We start from the raw sequence: 22175 nt of genomic DNA, 5'->3' as shown, positions 1-22175 counted from the left end.
TTGGTCCCTTGGATGAAAAGGGTATGACCCTCCGCAACAGCAAGTCCTGTCTCATTAACTTATCTGGGTTCTTTGAGAGTGTCAATGAGCATGTGCAGAGAGGTGATTCCATTGGCAAAGTGTAGCTTCAAAAAGCTTTCAACTAGGCATCTTACCAAAGATTCCTGAGTAAGCTTAGCAGTCATGGAATAAGAGGAGAGGTCCTCTTGTTGATCAGGAACTTACTGTTAGGAATTTTTTCTTAATGTTTCTTAAAAACAAAACACTATTCATTATTTGAACCCATTGAAAATAAACTTGCTCCTTCAAACTTGGCTGTTATATCACCTCTTAATCATCTCTTCTTCACTCCAGCCTAAGCATACCTGACTCCTTCAACCTTTCTCGTTAGGACTTGGTAACCTCCAGGCTGGTCCATTAGGGCAAATGGGACATTGCACCACCAACCTCAGGTAGACCCCACCTACTTGCCTTCTATAGTTTTGGTGTGGAACTGTTATCTTTCTCCTCCTTAGTCTCAGTGTTGCCATTACAGAAGCCAGCAGGGAGGAGAGTGGGGGTAAAAACAGAATTAATGGCTCTGGCCCCACCTACTGTTGGCCTCTCTGGTCTTTGTCTCTACCAGCCACCAGTGGTGGCTCCTCACTACCTTTGTTGCACTCCTTCCTCTTCATCAATCTGCTTCTTAAACTGTGGTGCACAGAACAGGATACAGTACTCCAGGTAAAGTCAGAGCAAAGCCAAATAGAGTGGGACCAATTACTTTTCATGATATGGACACTCACTATGTTGATGCAGTCTACAACTGCATTAGCTATGCAATACAGCAGCCCAAAATGCTAACTGGTGATTAGCTTGCGGTCTACCAAACCTCTTAAGATTGGGGTGGCTAAACCAAGTTGCATCAAGGGTTGGCCAACCCACCAAGGTTCCTATTCTAGTAGGAATCTATTCCACATAGGACACTGGCCTAAGAAGCCATTGTCCACACTGTATATACAGTATTGCACACACAAACATATTCAGAGAGCCCCCCTCTCCTGCTGATCCACAGTGGGGTCTATCTTGCTGCATCACTGGGCTGGGCTAGGGTTGGTGGAGATTGTAGTTCAGCAACGTCTGGGAACCCATGGTTGTTCTAAGAGAAGTAGCTGCACCTTCCAGTTTGGTGTCCTCTGTAAATCTAATCAGCATCTCCTCTACTCCATCATCCAAGTGATTAAGAAACAGGTTGAGCAGTGTTGGGCTGTTCAGAGCTTACTATCAGAACTAGCTGGTAATTCTGCCATTTTTCAAGGTTGTGCACTACCCAGTGAATAATCTAATGGATATTATAAGGAAAGGTGGGCTGGGCTTGCTATGGCTATTCTGACATGGCCCTTAATGGCTAAGACACTCAGAAGAACACAATAAAAAAGACTGGTGTTCAAAATGCTAGAAAGCAAACCTGACTGGCCCAAGGTCATCCAAAGAGACAGAAAGTCACACCTTAAATACAGCTTAGAAAGAACAGCACAAGAAATATATGGGGACAGAACCGACTCTCAAATCTAATATGCTTTTATCAGCCTGGTGTGTTTTGTTTATTTATTTTTTTAAAAAAATACCCAAATAAATAAAATCAACAGATCTACCACATTTCTGCAATGAATGGAGGTTCCCCCACCCTCCCTCTCTTCCCTCCCAGCAAGCCGGATGACTTCTTATCAGATGTGTCACTTGGCGAAATAATTGCCAGCAATAATGGTTGCAATAGCAGCATACTCTGAGCACAATTTATCTATGTCTGTTCTATCTTTCAACTTCAAAGCTTCGGCTGCCTCACAGATCACATCAAAATGACACCCCTGTCGTTAATGACAGTGGTCTAATGCAATACAGAGAAGTCAAATCACTCCTCCGGATAGGCGAGAAATGCTCATACGAAAAACTAAGCATGTGCAGGGTCCTGACATTCATATTCAGATCGGTATTTGAAGCAGTAAGGGGGAGCTCGGTTTGACATTCAGATTTATTCATATTTGGAAACAGCCTGCTCTTAGGGGAACAAGGAGCTAGAGAGAAGGGAAGAATATGAGAGGACAGCATATAGCTATAATTAATGTAAGGCTAACTCACGGACACAAAGGAAGGCCAGAGTCCACTCAATACATCAAGCTTCAGCCACAAAGCTGAGAAATCCGACAAAGGCCAACAGGATTGCATGAAGCAAATGAGCAACACACAAATCTCCACGTTTCTCAAAGCTGATGCATACTACTGGATTGTCCAAGCTCTTGTCAGCTATTCAAGAAAGCATCGTTGCGGGAGGATGCCAAACTGCAAAACATACTCACATCCTCCGTCTTTATCTAACATCTATCAAGTTTTGTTCTGTCTGTCAGTGTGTGTGTATGAAATCGATACAATGAACCTACCCAAACGAAACACTTATCCACATACCTATATTGGCTTGTTTGGTTGATGCAATGCAGTCTGTCAGGTGGGAAGTGGTTCTTGCCAGTTTGCTAGGGAGCACTGAAAATAATGATGATGGTGGTGATAAATATCACACTAGGCAGAAGGAAAACTTGAAGGCAGATTGAAATACATGCAACTTTACCGAGGAGCACCTCACATTTAGCAAGGCAGAAAGAAGGCAGTACACAAGCAAACACTTGTAAGTTATCACCTCCTAGCAGAGCTGGCTCCATGGACAGCTGGCCTGGACAATCCAACTGGTACACCCTCTTTGTGCGGTAAGCCTTTGTCCCCTAAGCAGAACTTTTGTTCAGCACCTCTTCTTCCATGGGAAAGTTGTGAGGCAGTGTGCTTCTGACTAGGTCACCCTGTGCACTGTTGGTTAGCCATGTCGATCATAACTGATGCCAACTTCTCCCAGGGATTTTCTAGAGCTAGGCAATCCACCTGTTACCTAATTTCATGGCATTGTTCACCATTAAATGAGGTGGCATTCTGGTCATGAGGTGGATTTTTGAGGGGGTGGAGCAAAACTTACTGAAGCTCCTCAAAAATGGTGGTTGTCATTTATAGTTTTCCAGAATGTCCTAATCTAATCAGGGGTGGAGAGAGGTAGCCCTCCCAACAACTTTTTGGGGGCAGTTATCGTTCCTCAATCCAGGAACCTCAGGGCATTGAGAGAAATTCAAAGTGGTGGCCACCAGCCTGATTAACCATTAAAGAGATCTAGCAAGTTTCATCTCCTTCGAAAATTGAACCCCAAGTTTCAAAAAATAAATAAATAAAAGAAGATGCTTCACCCCCTCCTCTGTCGCCAAATTCACCCCCCAAAATCAGGTAAACCTGATGGTTCTTCAACTTGGTTCAAGTCAGCTTGTTTTTCTATGTGGAATAGATTTTTTGTTGATTTATATGGCACATTCATTTAATGAAAGCCCCCACTGGCAATCTGAAACTCAGACACAGGTCTGCCACCTCGATGAGAGCATGCCTTTCACATACCCTCCAACAGGTCATGGGGAGAAAATGGGGATGTGCGTATTCCAGGACATGCTCCCCCAGGAGTCATGCGACCTGCGCAAGATCATGGCGCCTCAAAACGTCAAGTCAAACGGTTGGAAGGTTACAGCACCTGCTACAGCTGTAGTTGCTGCATTTGCAGCACTGAAGTGACATGCAGTAAACATTTATAGTCAAAGTATAGTGTGAGAGCTATTGGCCTCTCACCAATGCTCTGAATTGAGGATTCAGAGACGATGCGGGGGGGACCCTCCTGATGCTGTGGAGAAAGCTGGTTTTGGTCTGGGACTAAAGTTGCCACTTACTTGAAGTGAAATCTTAATATGAATTTGGCACTTCCTACTATAAAGTTTTGTCGAGAAAAATCAATTTCCTCAAAGCACCTTTGCACCTTCTTATAGTTAGCTCATCAGTTTTTGTCTGGGCAAACTCCCACACACACACCCCCATACGTCTCTTGCCTTAAGGAACCCCCTCACAAAAGTAATTTTTTTAAAAAAAGCAATTGCTTTTCTTAAACCTCTGTCCAAATACTCCTTGGAGACTGATCTATTAAATAATCTAGATATTCCAAAAATAACAGTCCCTGGATGAGCTTGTCCCTGTAATTCCATATGAGCCATATGGGAACTTATCACTGAAACCACATTAGTCTTGATTTAAGGTCTTTTGACACATTATTACAGCACTCCAGCATCACTTCACACCTGCCATCCTGTCAATCAGATGGGGAGGGGGGGAACCCATTTCGATGTCAATCAAGAAATCCTGAGGGAAGTGTAACCTGTTAAGAAGTATTACCCTTTGCCCGCAACGATTCTTCAGCTTTGAATTTAAAGGACATATGCCAGAAATAATTAAAGACCATTCTTTTGTATCCTCATATATAAATGAAGGCATTTAGCGCCAGCAGATTTATAATGTCTGGGCTGAGAAACTAGTTCATGTTCCACAGCTGTTTTTGCTGCAATTAATAGACTGTGCTTGTCCACAACAATGTCCTGCCAATTTGCCCTTGTAGTCACTCTCGAGGCTATCCTCTCAGTTTACTGATGTACAAGGAGTATTGTTTTTGCAGTAGGAAGAAGAGGTTGTGTCAACCTCAAATAACATGACAATGAAAGCACAAACCTGGCTTATACCCTTCATGGCTGAAACAGCAATCTCCCTCTAGAATTTATAGTTTACACAGTTTAGCTACTATTTCTTAGGAGAGTGGTTGGGTGTGGGTGTGGGTGTGTGTAGATCAGGGGTTGTCAACCTAGTCCCTACCGCCCATTAGTGGGCATTTCAGGATTCTAGGTGGGTGGTAGGGGGTTCTACGGCACAAGCTGAATCCCACTTCTATCGAGAACTGGTGGGCGGTAAGGAAATTTTACCATCAAGAAAGATGCATTAGTGGGCAGTAGGTATAAAAAGGTTGACTACCCTGGTGTAGACAGACAGACAGACAGTCCCTCTGGTGAGAGACACAGCATCCTCCTTGTGTGGTAGTTTGCCCACCTTTGGCTCCACCCTGCATTCAGCTCTCTCCTGTGCCCCCTAGAAGCTGCCAGCATGAGACAGAGGTCACACCCCAGAAACAGCTTTGGCCAGCCATACTGTGCGATGGTACTCAATGTGTCTCAAACCCTTGTTGAGTTTGGAACTTCCCCTACATGCAAAGACAGGCTCCAGTACATTGAGCAGATGAGACCTATAATGGGTCCAATGGTCAAGAAGGCTGTTTCTGCACATGCTGTAGAGGGAAGCGAGGGGCAGATGGGGCTCATCCACCTAGGAAGGTAGCTCAACTAGAAGGAAAACTCTGATGCTAAACTTCTGCTGCCTTGCAGGATATCTTTGGAAAAACAAAAGCCTAAGGAGAAACCCTACACACGCCTTGCAGAGTGGAGTTCCTAAGACGGCAGGATGGTACATTGTACACCTCCTTCCAGTAACACTTGCACCCAAGTCAGTGCCAAATGTATTGCCCTGCTTTCCTTTGGCCCATATCAGCGGGGCCAAGAGAGGGGTATTTTTGTCTAGGCAGCCCAGGTCACTTTGGTGCTGCTAACACAGCAGTTTTGACCTCACCCCTGGAGGTGCATTCCATCATCTCTCGAGGCAGATGGATGCCAACAACAAATCATGTATTAGTATTCAGTTTAGAATTCAAAATGCTAAAAAAATGTAGTTTTGGTGTTCTCTCTTTTTCTTTTACATACGTAATTTCATTTCAGCGTATTTTAATACCAGGAAAGGGGGACTTGGCGGTGGACTCCAACTCCCGTCAGCCCCAGCCCTAATGCAACAACACCTGGAGAGCTACAGCTTCCCCATCTCTATGCCCTTATAACAGCAAAAGTCGTTGTCATTTTCCACTGAGCGCTGGAGATGGGATTGAGAAAATTCTGCATGAAGGGACAATGAAATGACCACAACTGGCTGCTGCTCACTACTCCAAGAAAACTACCTACCCTCCAATTTACTTAAAATTTTCTTCCAAAGTGGGCTTAAAAATTGGCTCCTGTTTTATGACCTATTCACAGTGTGCTTTAGTATTGCCTTAGAATTTCTTTTAGAAGCTTGATAGGTGCTGAGTTGAGCTTACCTTAGCCTTGCGAAGTGCCTGAAGGTCACTTGTGTGTTTTTTATGTCCATTGAATATTTCTCCAGCATCCTCCTGGCTCCCCCAGCTGCTCACACTTCCCCACCTGAAAAATATCAATGGGAGGAGCTACCTCATGACCTATTCCCTTTCAGCTTTAATTGAAATACAGGAGGCTGGAGAAGCTGGTTAATGAGCACCTGAGACTGAAGAGGAAAATCCTTCCTTTTGAATTAAAACAAAACAAAACTGTACTTATTTAAAAGAAGTAATGGACTATAACTATAATATCATGGGGCTTTCAGGAAGTGTGGGCACCCAGGAGGTCTGCAGAAAGCAGACCACAAAAATACAGGGCTCTCAGAAAACCCCTTGGCCACCTTGAAGGTAAAGCAAGTGCAACAAAAAAGCTCCATACCCCACCCATAAAAATGTCACTGCAATTTTTCTTCCCTTTGATCATTTCTGAATGGAATTTCTTTTCTCATTAACTGATGATGGATATGTGCAAAACTGCAGAAATCATTTTTGAGAGCAGGGGTGCTGAAAAGCCTATGGTGTAATTATTACTAGCAGAAAGTCCACAAATGTATGTGGATATGTGGTAGTAGTTTTGGCTGTGTTCCTTCCCAACTAGCTTCGCTCGTCTTTTGTTTTATCTTATTTCTGCCTTACCTTCTTAAGCCTAATTCTCCTTCCTCTCATGTTTTCCTGCATTAAGAAATTCAGAGTCAAGTTGGGGGCAGCCTGATGATCTAAGAAAACAGCACAAAGGCTTAGTAAAGTCATTCTGGAAAGGAATAGAATATGCAGCAATAACTGCAGTTTCCCCAACCATCTCTTCCAGCTTCCTCTTACAGAGCTTTTAGGAGGCTGGGGTTTATTCTGAGTAAGTGTGTTGGTTACTAGGCTTGTGGAAGAAGTGCCTTTGTGACATCAGCAGCCATTTTACCAATCCCATGTCTTGTTTCATACCTCTTGGTAGGCATTCACCTAGATGACAGTGGATTGGTGTAACAGCTACTGATGTAACAGTGGAAGACGGAAACTACTCATTCCCTCTAGTTTCTAATGGTGGAGGAACATTTCATTGGCTATGCTGAACAGACCAATACTTGCTCTTCCTTGATAATGATTACACTGAAGAGATGGGGGAAAGAACTTTTGCTTGCCTCTCCTCAAGTTGCATTTCCTTGATTATCATATACTCAGAGTAACCCTAACTGATATATTTGTTTTTTGCCTATTCAAATTTCCTTTCTCTTTCTTCTTTGGTGGAAGCAGGTATAATAATAATAATAATAATAATAATAATAATAATTTATTATTTATACCCCGCCCATCTGGCTGGGCCTCCCCAGCCACTCTGGGCGGCTTACATAAAAACCAAAAATACAGTAAAATATCACACGTTAAAAACTTCCCTGAACAGGGCTGCCTTAAGATGTCTTCTGAATGTCAGGTAGTTGTTTATCACTTTGACATCTGCTGGAAGGGCGTTCCACAGGGCGGGCGCCACTACCAAGAAGGCCCTCTGCCTGGTTCCCTGTAGCTTTGCTTCTTGCAATGAGGGAACCGCCAGAAGGCCCTCGGCGCTGGACCTCAGCATCCGGGCAGAATGATGGGGGTGGAGACGCTCCTTCAGGTATACTGGACCGAGGCCGTTTAGGACTTTAAAGGTCAGCACCAACACTTTGAATTGTAACTAGAAGGTAACTAGAATGTGAGCTCTTCAGCTTTTTGGACCAGACTAAACATAACATGGATTGCATTAATGTGTTTTTGTCCAAAAGACAAGTATCAAATAGGATCAATTTACACAGCATATGCTTTACTAAAAGAACCAAAAGTTCAATCTTCAGCTACATCCACTTAGCATACTGTCCTGGCTTGTATAGCACTAAGTTCAAAATGCCAACAGCAGCCTCCCAATATTCTGCCCTAGCATTTTATCTGTTTCAGCTCTGGTCAGCAATTATGTTTTCGGGCGGGCTGCATTGAGAAGGGACTGAAAAATGGTAAGAGGGAAAGGCCCATCTTCAAAGCAGCATCCCTGCAAGTGTCATTCCCAAAGCTGTGCCTTGAGCGCAGATTGCAGCTTGCAACTGTGCCTTCAACAGCAGCTTGGCCCACATGCAGCAGGTAGCAAGTGAGGACAAGGCTTGCCATCAGAATCTGCTGAAGGTCAGTTGCTACAGCAGGTGTTGAGATGGGGGGGGGGCAAGTGCATGGGTGCACTGGGCTGAGGAATCCGCAGAGGAGCCCTTGGATATGTATTGCCTAAGCTGGGCATAAAACTTTCTGCTATTGGATGCCATACAGGACCTTGAAGGTTTCCAATATGCAAGATATCAACCACACAGGGCACCTCCTGGAGAGGAATTTGAAAGCTCCCACTAGCCAAACCTTCTTCATAGTTACTGCCACTTTGTCTGCAGGATTATTATTTTTAGTGCATATCTGTTTTTCGGGGATGGATCCCTTTCTGTTGCACTAGAGGAAGTGGAAAGAGTGACTGAGATGAAGGCCAAGGGGAATTTAAGCAGATCCTAGAAGGTCTCCAATGTTTTTGAACCCTCTCTGATGTACCAATGTGCTGCTGCTTTTATTGTATATTAACTGTGATCATAGGGTGTTATTGTGTAAACTTTTTGTTTAGTGGTTGTTATTTACTTTTTTAATATAGCCCCGGGACTTCTGGGTGAAGAGTGGGCAATACATTTAATTAATAAATGCATAAAATTAACTTCAGCCTGCATTTCAGTGGCAGCTGTAACATAAGAAGAGTGCAGGGTCGGGTTCTTCTTGTGCAGACAGAATGAAATAAATCCCACCACAGTCTAGGAAATGGCCCAATGCACTGTGACATTTAATCAACTGTTTGACTGGGGCCTCACCTCCTGTATCTTTTTTCTGAAGAGAACATGATTCTCTGCACATCACTTTTCCGGCGCACAGTTTCTCAAAGCCAGGTTATAGGCCTTTAAAAAAGAAAGAGAGAGGAGCCCAGTAAGAGAGGTCAGCTACAATCATGAATTTTATGAAAGGTTTGCTGGGAAACTACATTAAATGGCAACATTGGTGCACATCAGTTCTGCTGTGCTTCTGCAGCCAAAATGATTTGTGATATGCTTGCGCTTCAGAGACATCATTGCAAAGCAGTGTCGCTCGCCTCAGTATCAGGACACTCCTTCAAATGCTTCACAATGCACCAGCCTCTTCCTATGATAAACTACCAGTCAGGGACATGTTTGGGCCAGATATGGGCCAGAGAAAGTTAATTCTCCAATAAAACTCTCCACAGCCAAGCAGCCTTCATCCCTGGATCTGAAGCTTGCAGCTCTGGAGTTAGCTTTAAAGCTATGTGCCATGCACCTTTGCTCTAAAAGGCTGGGGAAGCTTGATGCATCTGAAATTTTATCCATTTGAATAGATCACCAAATATTGAATATTACCTTTTCCTTCTTTCTTTTTTCCCTCAACGTAGCAGTTGCATTAGGGACCCTCTATCATTATATATAATTTAAAAATTCTACAAAGCATAGCACATGCTCAATTTCCATTGTTCCTCTCAGATTTCAGTTCCTCCCACCCGCATAAACAGAGTGTCAACGCTCCCTGAGTTTGTTTGGGTTTGGGGATTTTTTTTGTTCTCATAATGCAAAACTTCTATCTTGAAATGCTTCTACTTATTATCAATATTCTTCCTGTGCAGTGCTTTACCAGCATGCATATGCAGCTGTGCATAGTGATCAGATGCTATAAGAAAGCAAATTACAGTCCAGGTTTTATCACTATCATTTTGAATGGGGCACAGGAACATATGTGTGTATTTTAGTGAAACACTGCACGAAAAGAACATACACATGATTGTAACTAAAATCAGCCACATCAAGATAAATTGTAACAGTATTTTTACTATTTTCCATCAGCAATGTGGCAGGGAACAGAATATGCAAAACAACTGAAGGGCTTAAAGCAGTAACCATCTTCAATTCTGAAATTAATTGTACAAATCCTGTTAATGAAGGGGGTGGGGGAATCTTCCTGTCTCTAATTGAGTATACTTAGGCAAGGTGAAGTAAAGCAATGTGGAATATTATAGCCCATTCAAATCTGGAAGTCATCACTTGATATTGCAGCTATAAAGTGTTGACCCATCCAAAGTGGTGAAAATGATTCCCTCCTTTTCTCCTACAGGTGGTGGCCATTTTGCATGGGGGCTCCTCTCCTGGCCCCTGTGCACATTGGGTGAGCGTGCATAAGCCTGTCCTGCCCCATTACACCCATTATGCCCTCTTCCAGGTCCAAAAGAATGAACACAAAATGCTCACTGCCTATATTTATCTCATCTATGCCTATCAACTTTATAGTTGTTTTCCGTATCTGGCATGACTGGGAATAGACACACACAAACACACACACACACACACACAGAGAGAGAGAGAGAGAGAGAGAGAGAGAGAGAGAGAGAGAGAGAAGAACAGCTGAAACTGTTGAGAAACAATTATTAAGCATTTGCATTTATGTAATTTAAGAAGTAACATAAGCAGAAAAAAAGAAGTGACAATGAATTCATTGTTATGAATTTAGAGGCAGGGGAGCAGGCTGTATGCCAAGACCCTTGTAACCTCTGGATCCAGCAAGTGTTAAAAATTAAGCCAGGCTAGTATCCTGATGGGGCGATAGCCTAGGTCAGGCATGTCCAACTCCCAAGGGACTGCGATCTGCTCACAGTATAAAAAGACTGGCTGTGATCTACCCTTTGTTCATTGCTTGCCAAGAGTTGTTGAGCTTTTTTTAGGGGAAGATTGACCAAAGTTGTAGAGCTTTTTTTGGGGGGGGGGGGTGGGAGTTGATACCGCAATCGACCTGAGACACCCCTGCGATTGATCAGTCGATAGCGATCAACCTGTTGGACATGCCTGGCCTAGGTAATGGGTCATTAAAGGAACAAATGAAGTGGATCTGTGCCAGGCAGCAAACTGGTTGGTAGTTAGAAAGAAAAAAGCTGAGAGTTGAGTCATTTGAGCTAGAAGCTAGAAATGAAAAAGCAACAGGCTAGGAAGCCAGAGAGACAGAGTGATGCTTGAATTCTGGTTGAATCCAAGGCTGCGGCTACAGGGGAAGCAAGGCCCCTCTGGTGTGTCAATGCTGCAAACCCCTCCATTGTAGGCTCAGGTTGTATATATGTGTAAATAAACCATGTATCATAAAGACACCACAGTCTCCTCTGTGCCTCATTCCAAAGGAAACACGAACCCTGGCCTGGAACCCCCGTAACCTTGCACTGCTCAGAGAAGGGGTGGTGTGCAACAATATTTTTAAAGCACAAAGTATGTCCAGCAATAGCATGGGGCATCTTCTTCTTGCACAAAATAAAATACAACCCTGAAGAGTCATGTCTCTCCCTGCCCCCTGCCCCTCCCACCTTTTGGTTGCTTGATGTATGACTCGGCCCTGCCTCATCATTCTAGTACGATTCAAACAAACAGAGGGAATTTTTCTACTTAAATTCTTCACTGCAAGAGAAGTAAATATCTTACTTTTCTAAAACACCATTTCTTAAAGATAAAATAGAATTCTACAACACTCTCTCAGATAGATTTGCCATAAGTCAGATACCCTAGTTCAAATAATGAACTATGAACACCATCCATCTTGTTCCTTCAGCTCATTGTGAACTAGCTCTTGTTAAGGTGCTCCTGTAGGAGACTCTGTTGACTGATAACAATGAATGGGTTTTTTTGCACCACACTGCAGTTGCCGCTATACGTCTCTGGCTCGAATGGAAAGGCAATTAAGGAGGAAAGTATCGAGCAAGGAGGGACCAATGACAGGGTACTGTTTTTTAAGACAAAGCAGGATTATAAAAGTGACCTGCTTAACTGACTGAAGAGAAAGGGGTAGAAATGGGGGGAAGTGTTCTTGTTCCAAAATATTTGGATCAAAGATGTCTTTAATGTAAAGGCACACGTCACACCACCACCACCCAAAAGTTGAAGAGGAAGCCTGCAACAGAAGAAAAACTACCAGGCTGGTTCTTGAGAAGCCTGAGGTCAATTCCACCCGCTGATATAGGCTTTCTGTGATGTTGCAAGTTACTTGCAGCACAACCCTAAGCACATTTACACAGAAGTCTTACTTCCTAGCAAGCTTATCCATCAGAGGCGGCTCACCCAAAAACACAGACTGGGCAGCTTGTTTCTTTTCCACATGGCCCAATACAGTGGTACCTTGGGTTACATACGCTTCAGGTTACATACGCTTCAGGTTACACACTCCGCTAACCCAGAAATAGTGCTTCAGGTTAAGAACTTTGCTTCAGGGTAAGAACAGAAATCGGGCTCCGGCGGTGCGGCGGCAGCAACAGGCCCCATCAGCTAAAGTGGTGCTTCAGGTTAAGAACAGTTTCAGGTTAAGAACGGACCTCCGGAACGAATTAAGTACTTAACCCGAGGTATCACTGTACTGCATTTTTAATGGAAACTGCATAAACATATCTTAGCCAATCTCTGTTCTTGTAGTTTAGGGCCAAGTGCAATATGGATCAGAGCTAGTTGGGTAGTGTAACATATTTGGCTAACTCCCTACTGTGCTGTGACCCCATGTTAACTTGATGTCAAGCGAATACTTCCTCTGCCAATGGTCAGAGAAAGTGAGCTATCACGGACATGCTATTTTTCATATTTCAGACTGACATTTGCATGCTGCTGGCCATAGCATTTGGACAGGTTGTCATGGGCATACTGGGAATAACTCTATAGGTATGACGAAAACTCTGTAAGTACCAATCCACACACGCCCACCCCCAAATCGTAAATGTTTATGTGATTGATGATGTTGTTTCCCATATCTGATCAATATTTAAGGACATGTGACAGCTCCCCACACCCACCCACCCTCTGCAGCAAATATTTTTTGGATCAAATAGGTAGCATAAGCATCAAATGCTTTTTATGTGCCCTTATTAACAAAAGGATAAATTTGTAATGAGTTTAATTATTGAAAGGACATAACACGTTGATATGGTGATCTTTTTTTTAAAGCTTAAGCCGTTAAATGGCAGAAGCCAAAATGCAACTCAGAGTTTCCAAAGCAATCCTACTGCTTGCAGGATTCATAAACCAAGTAAACCTTCTGACATAACTATAAAATGTGGCATAAACCCTTGGAAAAAATAGCCTTCTTGGAAAGGGTAACAGCACTTTTATGAGGATTTCAACTGCACCATGGCAACATCAACCTGTCAAAGCAAATGAAGGGCAGTAAAACTAAAATTAAAAATGATGAAGGGGACCCCAGCTTGCTAACAGCTTTCCAAGCTGTAAAGCTTTCAAATGTTATCTCTTCATTGGTTTGTTCAATCACACATGTCTTTGCTACCAAGCTTTATCATATTATGTATCTTTCCCATCACAGCAGGCTGCTGAATTTGATCGACTTATGCATGAAAAATATATTTTCCCCAACTTCCTCATCTTGCTAAATTCCTTTCCCTATCCTTATTGGTTCATTTTTATTGGTGCTTGCATTGACACCTGCAGGCTACAAGAATAGCAGTGACATGGACTGGCAATCATGCCGCGTTCTGGGATGTCTGAGGCCTCTGGCATCAAAGTCACTGCTGGGGCCCTCCTACCAGGATTGGAGAGGAAATCCATTTTAAGTGGATTTGTACACAGAATTTGGTGCTTCTAGCATGAACAAGCTTTCACTGCATTGCACAGCCTCTTGCATTTGAAACCACATGCAGAAGCCATTCATGCATCACCAATGTTCCCCCATTCCCTTAAGACTAATTACAGTGGTCCTTGGTTTACGAACCTAATCCGTTCTGGAAGTCCATTCTTAAACCTAAGCATTCTTAAACCAAGGCATGCTTTCCCATAGCAGCAGTGGACTCAGTTTACAAATGGAACACACTCGACAGGAACCGGAACATGTTCTGCTTCCAAGGCAAAGTTCACAAACCAAAACACCTACTTCAAAGTTTGTAGCATTCTTAATCTAAGTTGTTCATAAACTAAGCTGTTCTTAAACCAAGGTACCACTGTATATACTAGTTCCTGAGACTGTTTGGGAGATGTCACGACAATTAAAGTGGCATGTAACAGCTGCTTTAAATGTATGGTGTGGGTGCAACTTGGGAATCCGAAGCAGATTCAGTCCTACTTCTGATCTGCATTAACAACAGCGCAGGGTTTCTGTATCTCGGCACAGCCCTCCAAATTGAGTAAAACAGAATAAGATTCTATTTTGTAACCCTCTTGGCTTCAGCCCATCCCTTAACTTGCAGGAACTCTTTTCTTTGCTGCTCTATTTTTGGTATTTTCGTTAGGTGTAGGATGTACTACTGCCCAATCCTAACTTAATTTATCCATTGGTTTCTATAGGCAACTCTCACTTCCTTCTATGGAGACGATTAAAAATAGCATCTCAAAGTAAACTAGGGAGTGACATATCAAAACAATGAGAAGGTTCTTACTTACACACACACACACACACACACACACACGTCTCTTCCTCTGTTCTCTTTTGCTCATTTCACTCGGAGAAAAAGACAGAAATGGAGTAAAGGGCAAAGGAGGAATAAATATACAGAACTTCTCGGTTCCCACTCTCCTCTTTACACCCTCTGCACTCTTTGCCTTCTCTAGGGCCTGGCCCACTGGTCTTCAGCTGGTGGGTGGGGACACACGTGGGTCTCAGCCAGATCCAAGGCGGATCGCAACAGGAACATTACCACCATGCAAATGTATGGTAAAAGAATAAGAAATGGGTTCCCCAATGTGTGTGTGTGTTAAAGGTTGAAGATACCTGAGCTAGTCCTATCCTGCCAACTTGTTTTGAAGCCTCCTGGACCACTGGGGCTATACCCTCCCCTTCACCAGCCAATCCCATTTCCCCTTCTCCATGGGCCCCACCTGTTTTTACTAGCAATTTCAGTAGCTATTTAGCATGCTTTGTTCCCATTGGGTTCTCTTTGGTGTATGGCAATTTAGTGGGTGGTATTCAGAGTAGACCCACTGAAATGGATTATGTTCATTAATGTCGTGGATCTAGTCTAAGTAAGACTTAGTTGACTACCACCCTCTGGATTTGTGGGGCAGTAGGTTAAACCACAGAGCCTAGGACTTGCTGATCAGAAGGTCGGTGGTTCAAATCCCCGTGATGGGGTGAGCTCCCGTTGCTCGGTCCTAGCTCCTGCCAATCTAGCAGTTGGAAAGCACGTCAAAGTGCAAGTAGATAAATAGGTACCGCTCCAACGGGAATGCACTGCTCTGGTTCGCCAGAAGCGGCTTAGTCATGCTGGCCACATGACCCAGAACCTGTACGCCGGCTCCCTCGGCCAATAAAGCGAGATGAGCGCTGCAACCCCAGAGTCGGTCACAACTGGACCTAATGGTCAGGGGTCCCTTTACCTTTACCATGAATTTTGGCTACATAAGAATCAACACTCACACCACATATTGCAAATTCAGAACTCCAACAAAGAATTCACTGGACTAACACTGCTAAGATCAAACTCAGCCTCTTATATGGACAGGATTGGAAGTTAACTGGCAAGGGGTGCGTGTGTGTCCCAATACGTTACTTTTAAGACACTACACAATCCTGCCACCATCCCATGATGCAGTCCTTGGAGCTTCATTTTAACACCAGTTCCTTTCAACATCTCTATTTTACTGTTTTCAGACCTTGTCGGAGCATGTCATCTGGGCTCACTGTGTCACAGATAATAACTAGGTCTATTTGTCCTTTATGTCAGTATATGGCAAGGCAGTCTCCATGCTGTCTAGATGCATGAATAAAAACCACAGTCTGGTGTCCAGAAATTGGCTTTAATTTCCCTAGGACTGATGTGCGGCTGCTAGATGTTAGACGCCAGTGCCGGTGCCTAGGGGCTAGTCTTTGAAGGACACCCTCGCTGCTGGTGAGGGTGGCCATCTCATGGTTATAGTGGCAAGATTAAACTGGACAGACTCTGAAATATTTTCCCCAACAAGCAAAGTACTTTCTCTTGCTGTTTCAAATTTTAAAACTAATATTCATGGTAAATGTATGGAAATGAAAAGAAAAAAAGGTCTCACAAAAAAATATAATCAAATATGACAGTTTTCATGGTATCGCAGCATGAATGCAAACTCCAGAGAAAATGTATCAAATAAGGAGGAGCACTGATAAGAATTCAGAGCTGGTTTGAAGTACATCCGTTAATGACTATCAAGTAACAAAAGTTTGCATGTGTAAACTGGGTATCTCAAGTCAGACACTAGAAACAAAGAGAATTCATCTCTCTCACACGCGTTTTTCAGCTGAGATCACTCACACATAAGCACGGGATGATAATACTGAATCTCAAGAGGGGGTGAGGCTAAGGCTGGGGCTGGTGGACGAGCTTGGGTGGAGTTGGAATCCTGAGCACTCTGATTTTCATGGGTACCAGCTGCCACTCGTGACTCGAACCCTGAGCTGGGCTACAATTATGGCTGGGGTGGTGTGTGTGTGTGTGTGTGTGTGTGTGTGTGAGAGAGAGAGAGAGAGAGAGAGAGAGAATAAGAATTCATGGAATATTAATATATGTCTGGGGGTGGTATTTATCATTGTCACAGAATGACTACAGTTAGGAAAATCGTGAGGCTGCCCACTGCAGCTTAACCATCACTGGGAGTGGCAGCAAAGATTTTGTTGCTGTTCAAGAAAGGAAGAAAAAGTAGAAATCCTTATAAACAATTGCAAGCCTCCCTCCCCATAAGGAATAGAAGACACCAAGCTCCATTAAATGTCCCCCTTTCATGGGGGACAAAGGACTTTCAAAAGAGGAAAGGGACATTCTGGATGTTTGTTTGATTGATAAAGAAATAACTCTCCCTTTCCTCCTTCTTCTCTCCATCTCAAGCTGATAATATGCCATTCAGGGTTCAACTCGAGAGTCCATTCGACTCCCAAAACCGTTCGAAAACCAAGGCACAGCTTCTGATTGGCTGCAGGAGCTTCCTGCACTCAATTAGAAGCTGTGAAAGCTGCATCGGACATTCGGCTTCTGAAAAACGTTCACAAACCAAAATACTTCCAGGTTTGCGGCATTTGGGAGCTGATTTGCTCGACAACTAAGCCATTCGGGTACCAAGGTGCCATTGTAGCTCCTTACACATACCTTCTCCCACTAGTCTAGGCCAACTCTCCCAAGTCTTGTTAGTTAGCCATTTGCATATTATTTGTATTCCCTTCCTTTCTCTTTGTCCCTCCTTTAGCAGTTCATGAGGGTTCTGTGGCAATTCTTCTTCCTCCTTGGCACACAACAAGAAAATATAGCAAAGCTGTGTCTCTCTCTGCTATCCATTCTATGGATAAAAATTCTGTACCAAGGAAAGCCACATCTTGGAATAAAACGTGTTTGTCAGAATTTAATGCAAAATTCTCAGCAATTCATAGGCTGCCATTACTGAATAACGTCTGAGGTAAAACAGAAATCCTTCTTCTGAGTGCGGAAAAAAAAGAGAAGCAAAATAATGGCAAGTATGTGCACATGCACACAAAACTATGGGGAAGAAACTGCTCTGATATCACAATGCAAGTTGACATGTGAAGATTTTGTCAAGGACCATCTGGCTGCAGACACAACTCTGGAGCATTTATTGAAACACTGGCAGCTGGTGGGGGACTTTCGGATCATTTTGGCTGGGAATGTAGCAGCTTGATATGGGATAGTGGGATCCAGTTGGATTTTTTTTTATTTTTAACAGGACAGGCTCAAGAAATAGACTTGGCATATGAAGAATTATGGCTCCATGACAGTCCTAAAGACCTACAGAAGACTGCCTTCTAAGAAATGCATGGATTTCAATTTGCAAGCCCTTGAGACCCTCACATTCCAGAATGTGTATCTTAGCATGATAATAGCTTCTGTATAGTGTAAGTCAAGCTCTCCAGTATTCTTTACAGTACTTGTGTAACAGAAGCCAGTTTTATTGACCTCATATTGCAGGGGATGGAGGGGGCAGAAACTGGAAGAACACCTGCCTGTCTAAAGTCCCCTAATGAATTCATAGTTGAGATTACATTGAACTGAGGGGCTTCTCGCTTTTTAGCCTCTATACAACAGCTTGCATAGGTTACCTCTTATTCCAGATTACCTTCTTGGGTTGCTGCCTTTTCTCCAGTGTAGGAGGGTTCCTATGCTTTTAAAAGCTGTGCTAACAACTCTGCTGGTCACACAACCCTCAAAAATACATGAAACCCACCCAAAAAGGAAGTAGTAATCCCATTTTCTTCCTGCCAGTGGTCATAGACCCTTCCTAGCTCTGAGTGTAGTAAGTAGAAATGGCCAGACAATTGCCTCTTGAGGTTTATGATACTATGCTATAGTCTGCTAGGAAGAAAACAAGGTCATTTATTACCTTCCATGCACTAAATGGAAGATCAGATCTCTTCCTCAGTAGACATGAAGCTACACATTATCTGGTGCCAAGGTGATACCTGAGGACATGACAGAGTGAGGAATAGGATGCAGGAGAAGGAACATGGATCCAGAAAGACAGACAGCTTCCAATGGTTCCATATAGAAAGCATAGGAAGCACAGACTGGATCCTTGTGGATCCCCACAGCCCAAAAGCTATTTCCTAGTACAGTTGTACCTTGGTTTCCAAACAGCTTAGTTTTCGAACCTGCAGCCAATCAGAAGCTGCGCTTTGGTTTCCAAATGTTTTGGAAGTCGAACGGACTTCCGGAACAGATTCCGTTTGACTTCCAAGGTACGACTGTACGACTTTCTGGTAGTGACACTGCAGGTAGGAGCAGAACTGTTGTAGTACAGTGCCTCCTTGAGTTGTTGCAGAAGAACACCATGGTCTATGGTGCCAAGAGCCACTTGGAGATTGAGGGGAACCAACAGGCTCACATTTCCCCATCTCTCTCCCAAAACCAGGTATGAAACCAGACCAGATATTTTATCATCATCATACTTACTTTACCTGTGGAAATGACTCAAAGTGACTTACAGATACTATAAACATACTACAACCAATATGTCTATGTTTACTCTGATATCAGTCCCACTGAAACAGTTCAGATCCCTCAGCCAAATAATAAACAGGGCTTGGGTTCCGTTTGAGCCTGTGAATCCTTCTCTGTCCTATCGAGGACTCTGCCTACATCTCTTTCCTTACAAACGGAGGGTGAAAGTCATTGAGACAGAAGATACAAAGCATTTGGTGTCGCTTTTCGGCATTGAGCCTCCATAATTCCAGCCTAGAATGAAAGTGAGTTATAGCAAAAGGCATTCCAAGGATCAGTTGGCAGGACAAGTATAGGCTAAAGAAACCATTTATTTTTTTCGCTGGATTTTCAGCATTTCTGAAGAATGGGCTGACTACAGTGGTAATAAAGTAGAACCAAGAGAGGGGACATGAGAAGGACTGTCAAGTTCTTGCTTCAGTTTCTGGGAGCAGAGGAACAGCATGTAATGGGTGGTGTCCTCTCTCACATTTTGAGCAGCAGCAATTATAAATTAAGTTATCCTGGTAAATGTGGACTTTCTTACTTTATTATGTGACAATCTTCTTTGGCTTTTGTATTTCAAGAGATGGAGAAATCAGCCACTGTATGCCTCTCCTTCCCAAAAGGGCTTGGTGAAACTTGCATTGCAACTACAGATCCTCACAGACCTGTATTGTGCCTCCTCTATTCCCACATCCCCTCTTAAGAGTCTTACAAGATGCAAAGTCCGCTGCCTTTCCCCTCACACCTGTTTTGTTATATTAGTAATAGCAGACAAACTTGTGTGAAAGGCAGCATATCCACACCCTTTCAATCCTCTCCAGCTGCACAAGAGTGTTGGACACGTTCTGGGTCACGTTTTCAGATTTTTCCACCTGTTGAGCAAATGAGTGTGCAATTCATCCTGGAACATCACAGAATCATCTGCAATGCGCTGGGGTTCTGTGACACATGTGGAGGAGCTCTTTAGCAAATGCATTGATTTGGAAAGAGTTCTGTGATGGTAGGACGTTTTAAAGTCACCAAGTTCTTCCTAAAAAACTCCTTCACACAGGACATAGTTACACTATGGAACTTGCTCTCACAGGAGACAATGATGGGCACCAACTTAAAGGTAAAGGTAAAGGGACCCCTGACCATTAGGTCCAGTCGTGGCCAACTCTCAGGTTGCGGCGCTCATCTCACTTTATTGGCCAAGGGAGCTGGGTCATGTGGCCAGCATGACTAAGTCACTTCTGGCAAACCAGAGCAGCACACGGAAACGCTGTTTACCTTCCAGCTGAAGCGGTACCTATTTATCTACTTGCACTTTGACGTGCTTTCGAACTGCTAGGTTGGCAGGAGCAGGGACCGAGCAACGGGAGCTCACCCCGTCGCGGGGATTCAAACCGCCGACCTTCTGATCGGCAAGTGCCAGGCTCTGTGGTTTAACCCACAGCGCCACCCGTGTCCCTTTTGGGCACCAACTTAGATGGCTTTAAAAGAGGATTCATGAAAAGAATGCTATCTGTAGATGGCTACTAGCTACGATGACTACGCTTTGGCTCCACAGTCAGAAGCAGTACGGTTTCCAAATACCAGTTGCTGGAGACAGCAGAAGAAAAGAGTGCTTGTGTGCTCAGATTCAACTTGGCGGTTTCCCACAGGCATCTGGTTGGCCACAGGATGATGAACGAGATGGTCATTGGCCTGATCCAACAGGTTCTTCTTATGCTTTTAAGTTAGGGTTTGAATGAAATATTTTCCCTAGCCTTTTTTCTTCTTCTTGAGCTGTGGTGTTATGCAGCTTGTATGACAGAGTATCACATTTTTATAGTCAACCATAACCTGTCTCGAAAAGCACACTTTGGCAATGCAATCGCATTATCTCAGCTAGCATACCCAGCCTGGCATCAGAGCTTAAATCAGTACATATCCCTGCACCCATCCCTCCTGCATCTATTTGGAAGAGTCTTACACTCTTGAGATACTAAACACGACACAGAGCTTCCAAACATTATTCTCACACTTTAGTGTTGACATAAATGAAATGCCCAGACACGCCAATTAAAAAGAAAGAAAGAAAAGGAAAGGGCAGAAAACTAGAACGTATCTATTTCATTCTCTTTTATTTAGGATAGTTTGAACTATCTTAAAGGAAAAGTTGAAAGACCAAACCATATATCTCTGCATCCCTCCTAAGGCAGATTCTCCAACCACTGCCAGTTGGATGAGCCACTATCCCGCAAGGCCAAAATTTAGCAATTCATCATGTCAAAGAAAGAGGAGAACTTCTCTGACTTCTAGGATTGATCTTTATACCCTGGGGGATCAAGGGCAGGACATAAAGCTTCTGAGTTCCTGCTAACATTGGCTTTTAGTAATAAAGGCTAACTGCCCCATCTGTTTGTTAAAATTCTGAACATGTTTTCTTTCTCATGCACATACCAAAAGCCCTTTCTATTGTGATAGCTGGAAACTGCCCCCTCCCCAAATAAGGTTTTAAAAACAAACATGATACAGCAACATATATTGCTACAGGTGCCACTTAAGAAGAGGAAAAATAAACTGTAAACTTGTCCATAATTTTTGAATAAATGTTTGTTGCACTCCTAATTGGCAGTGTGCTCCAGACAGACAGGTCAAATTGATGGCTTGTTAGTGAGGACTGGCCCCTTTGTGAGTTGTTTTCAGAATGATTGATTTACAATAAAGTGGCTCCTGGTGGGAGCATGCAGGTGGAACTGATTCAGATCAATTCCACAGAAGCTGACTAATCAGCTGTTTAAACTGGCAGAGTGCTCAATGACGGAAACAGTCGAGCCATCATTTTCTATCTGGGATTACAAATTAGCTTGTTCTATTTATCCTGTTCCCCATCAATATGGATGCAAGCAGCTGACGGCGAGAAGTGGGATTCTGGAATGACAAGATAAAAAGAAAAGAAAAAGAGACCCTCCCTTCTTGCAGATCTTTCTGTTGTGATGCTGACAATGGAGGCACCAGGAGGGAGGAGGGACAGCTGCTTTACAGGTTTGTAAAACTTCGCTGACAGTGCAATCCTACACATAGCTCCTCAGTAACAAGCCCCATTGAGTGCAGTGAGGCTTATTCCCAGGGAGG

The 22175-nt window shown here is 43.5% G+C and overlaps 1 protein-coding gene across 26 annotated transcripts in view; it reads right to left on the bottom strand.

Annotated features, from left to right (window-relative positions):
* Positions 1-22175, bottom strand: part of LOC307216587 (uncharacterized protein) — a 203732-nt gene that overhangs the window by 92232 nt on the left and 89325 nt on the right. For 10 of the 26 annotated variants that reach the window (XR_013839170.1, XR_013839171.1, XR_013839173.1 and 7 more), the window contains exons 1-3: positions 6746-6958; positions 6074-6176; positions 2443-2517 (exon numbers count right to left, since the gene is read on the bottom strand). Coding sequence is in view for 1 of the 26 variants with exons in the window: in XM_079977049.1 (XP_079833175.1) it covers positions 2443-2517 (75 nt within the window). In the remaining 25 variants the exon portion in view is untranslated. Of the gene's footprint in view, positions 1-2442; positions 2518-6073; positions 6177-6745; positions 6959-8967; positions 9052-22175 lie in introns of those variants that run through there. The other 16 variants (XR_013839156.1, XR_013839158.1, XR_013839159.1 and 13 more) reach the window with 5 other exon arrangements.

Source organism: Podarcis cretensis (genome assembly GCF_951804945.1).
Source record: "Podarcis cretensis genome assembly, chromosome: 5".
In the NCBI taxonomy this organism is placed as follows: domain Eukaryota; kingdom Metazoa; phylum Chordata; class Lepidosauria; order Squamata; family Lacertidae; genus Podarcis; species Podarcis cretensis.
Note: the sequence above shows the minus strand (reverse complement) of the source record. Positions and strands in the feature narration are given on the sequence as shown.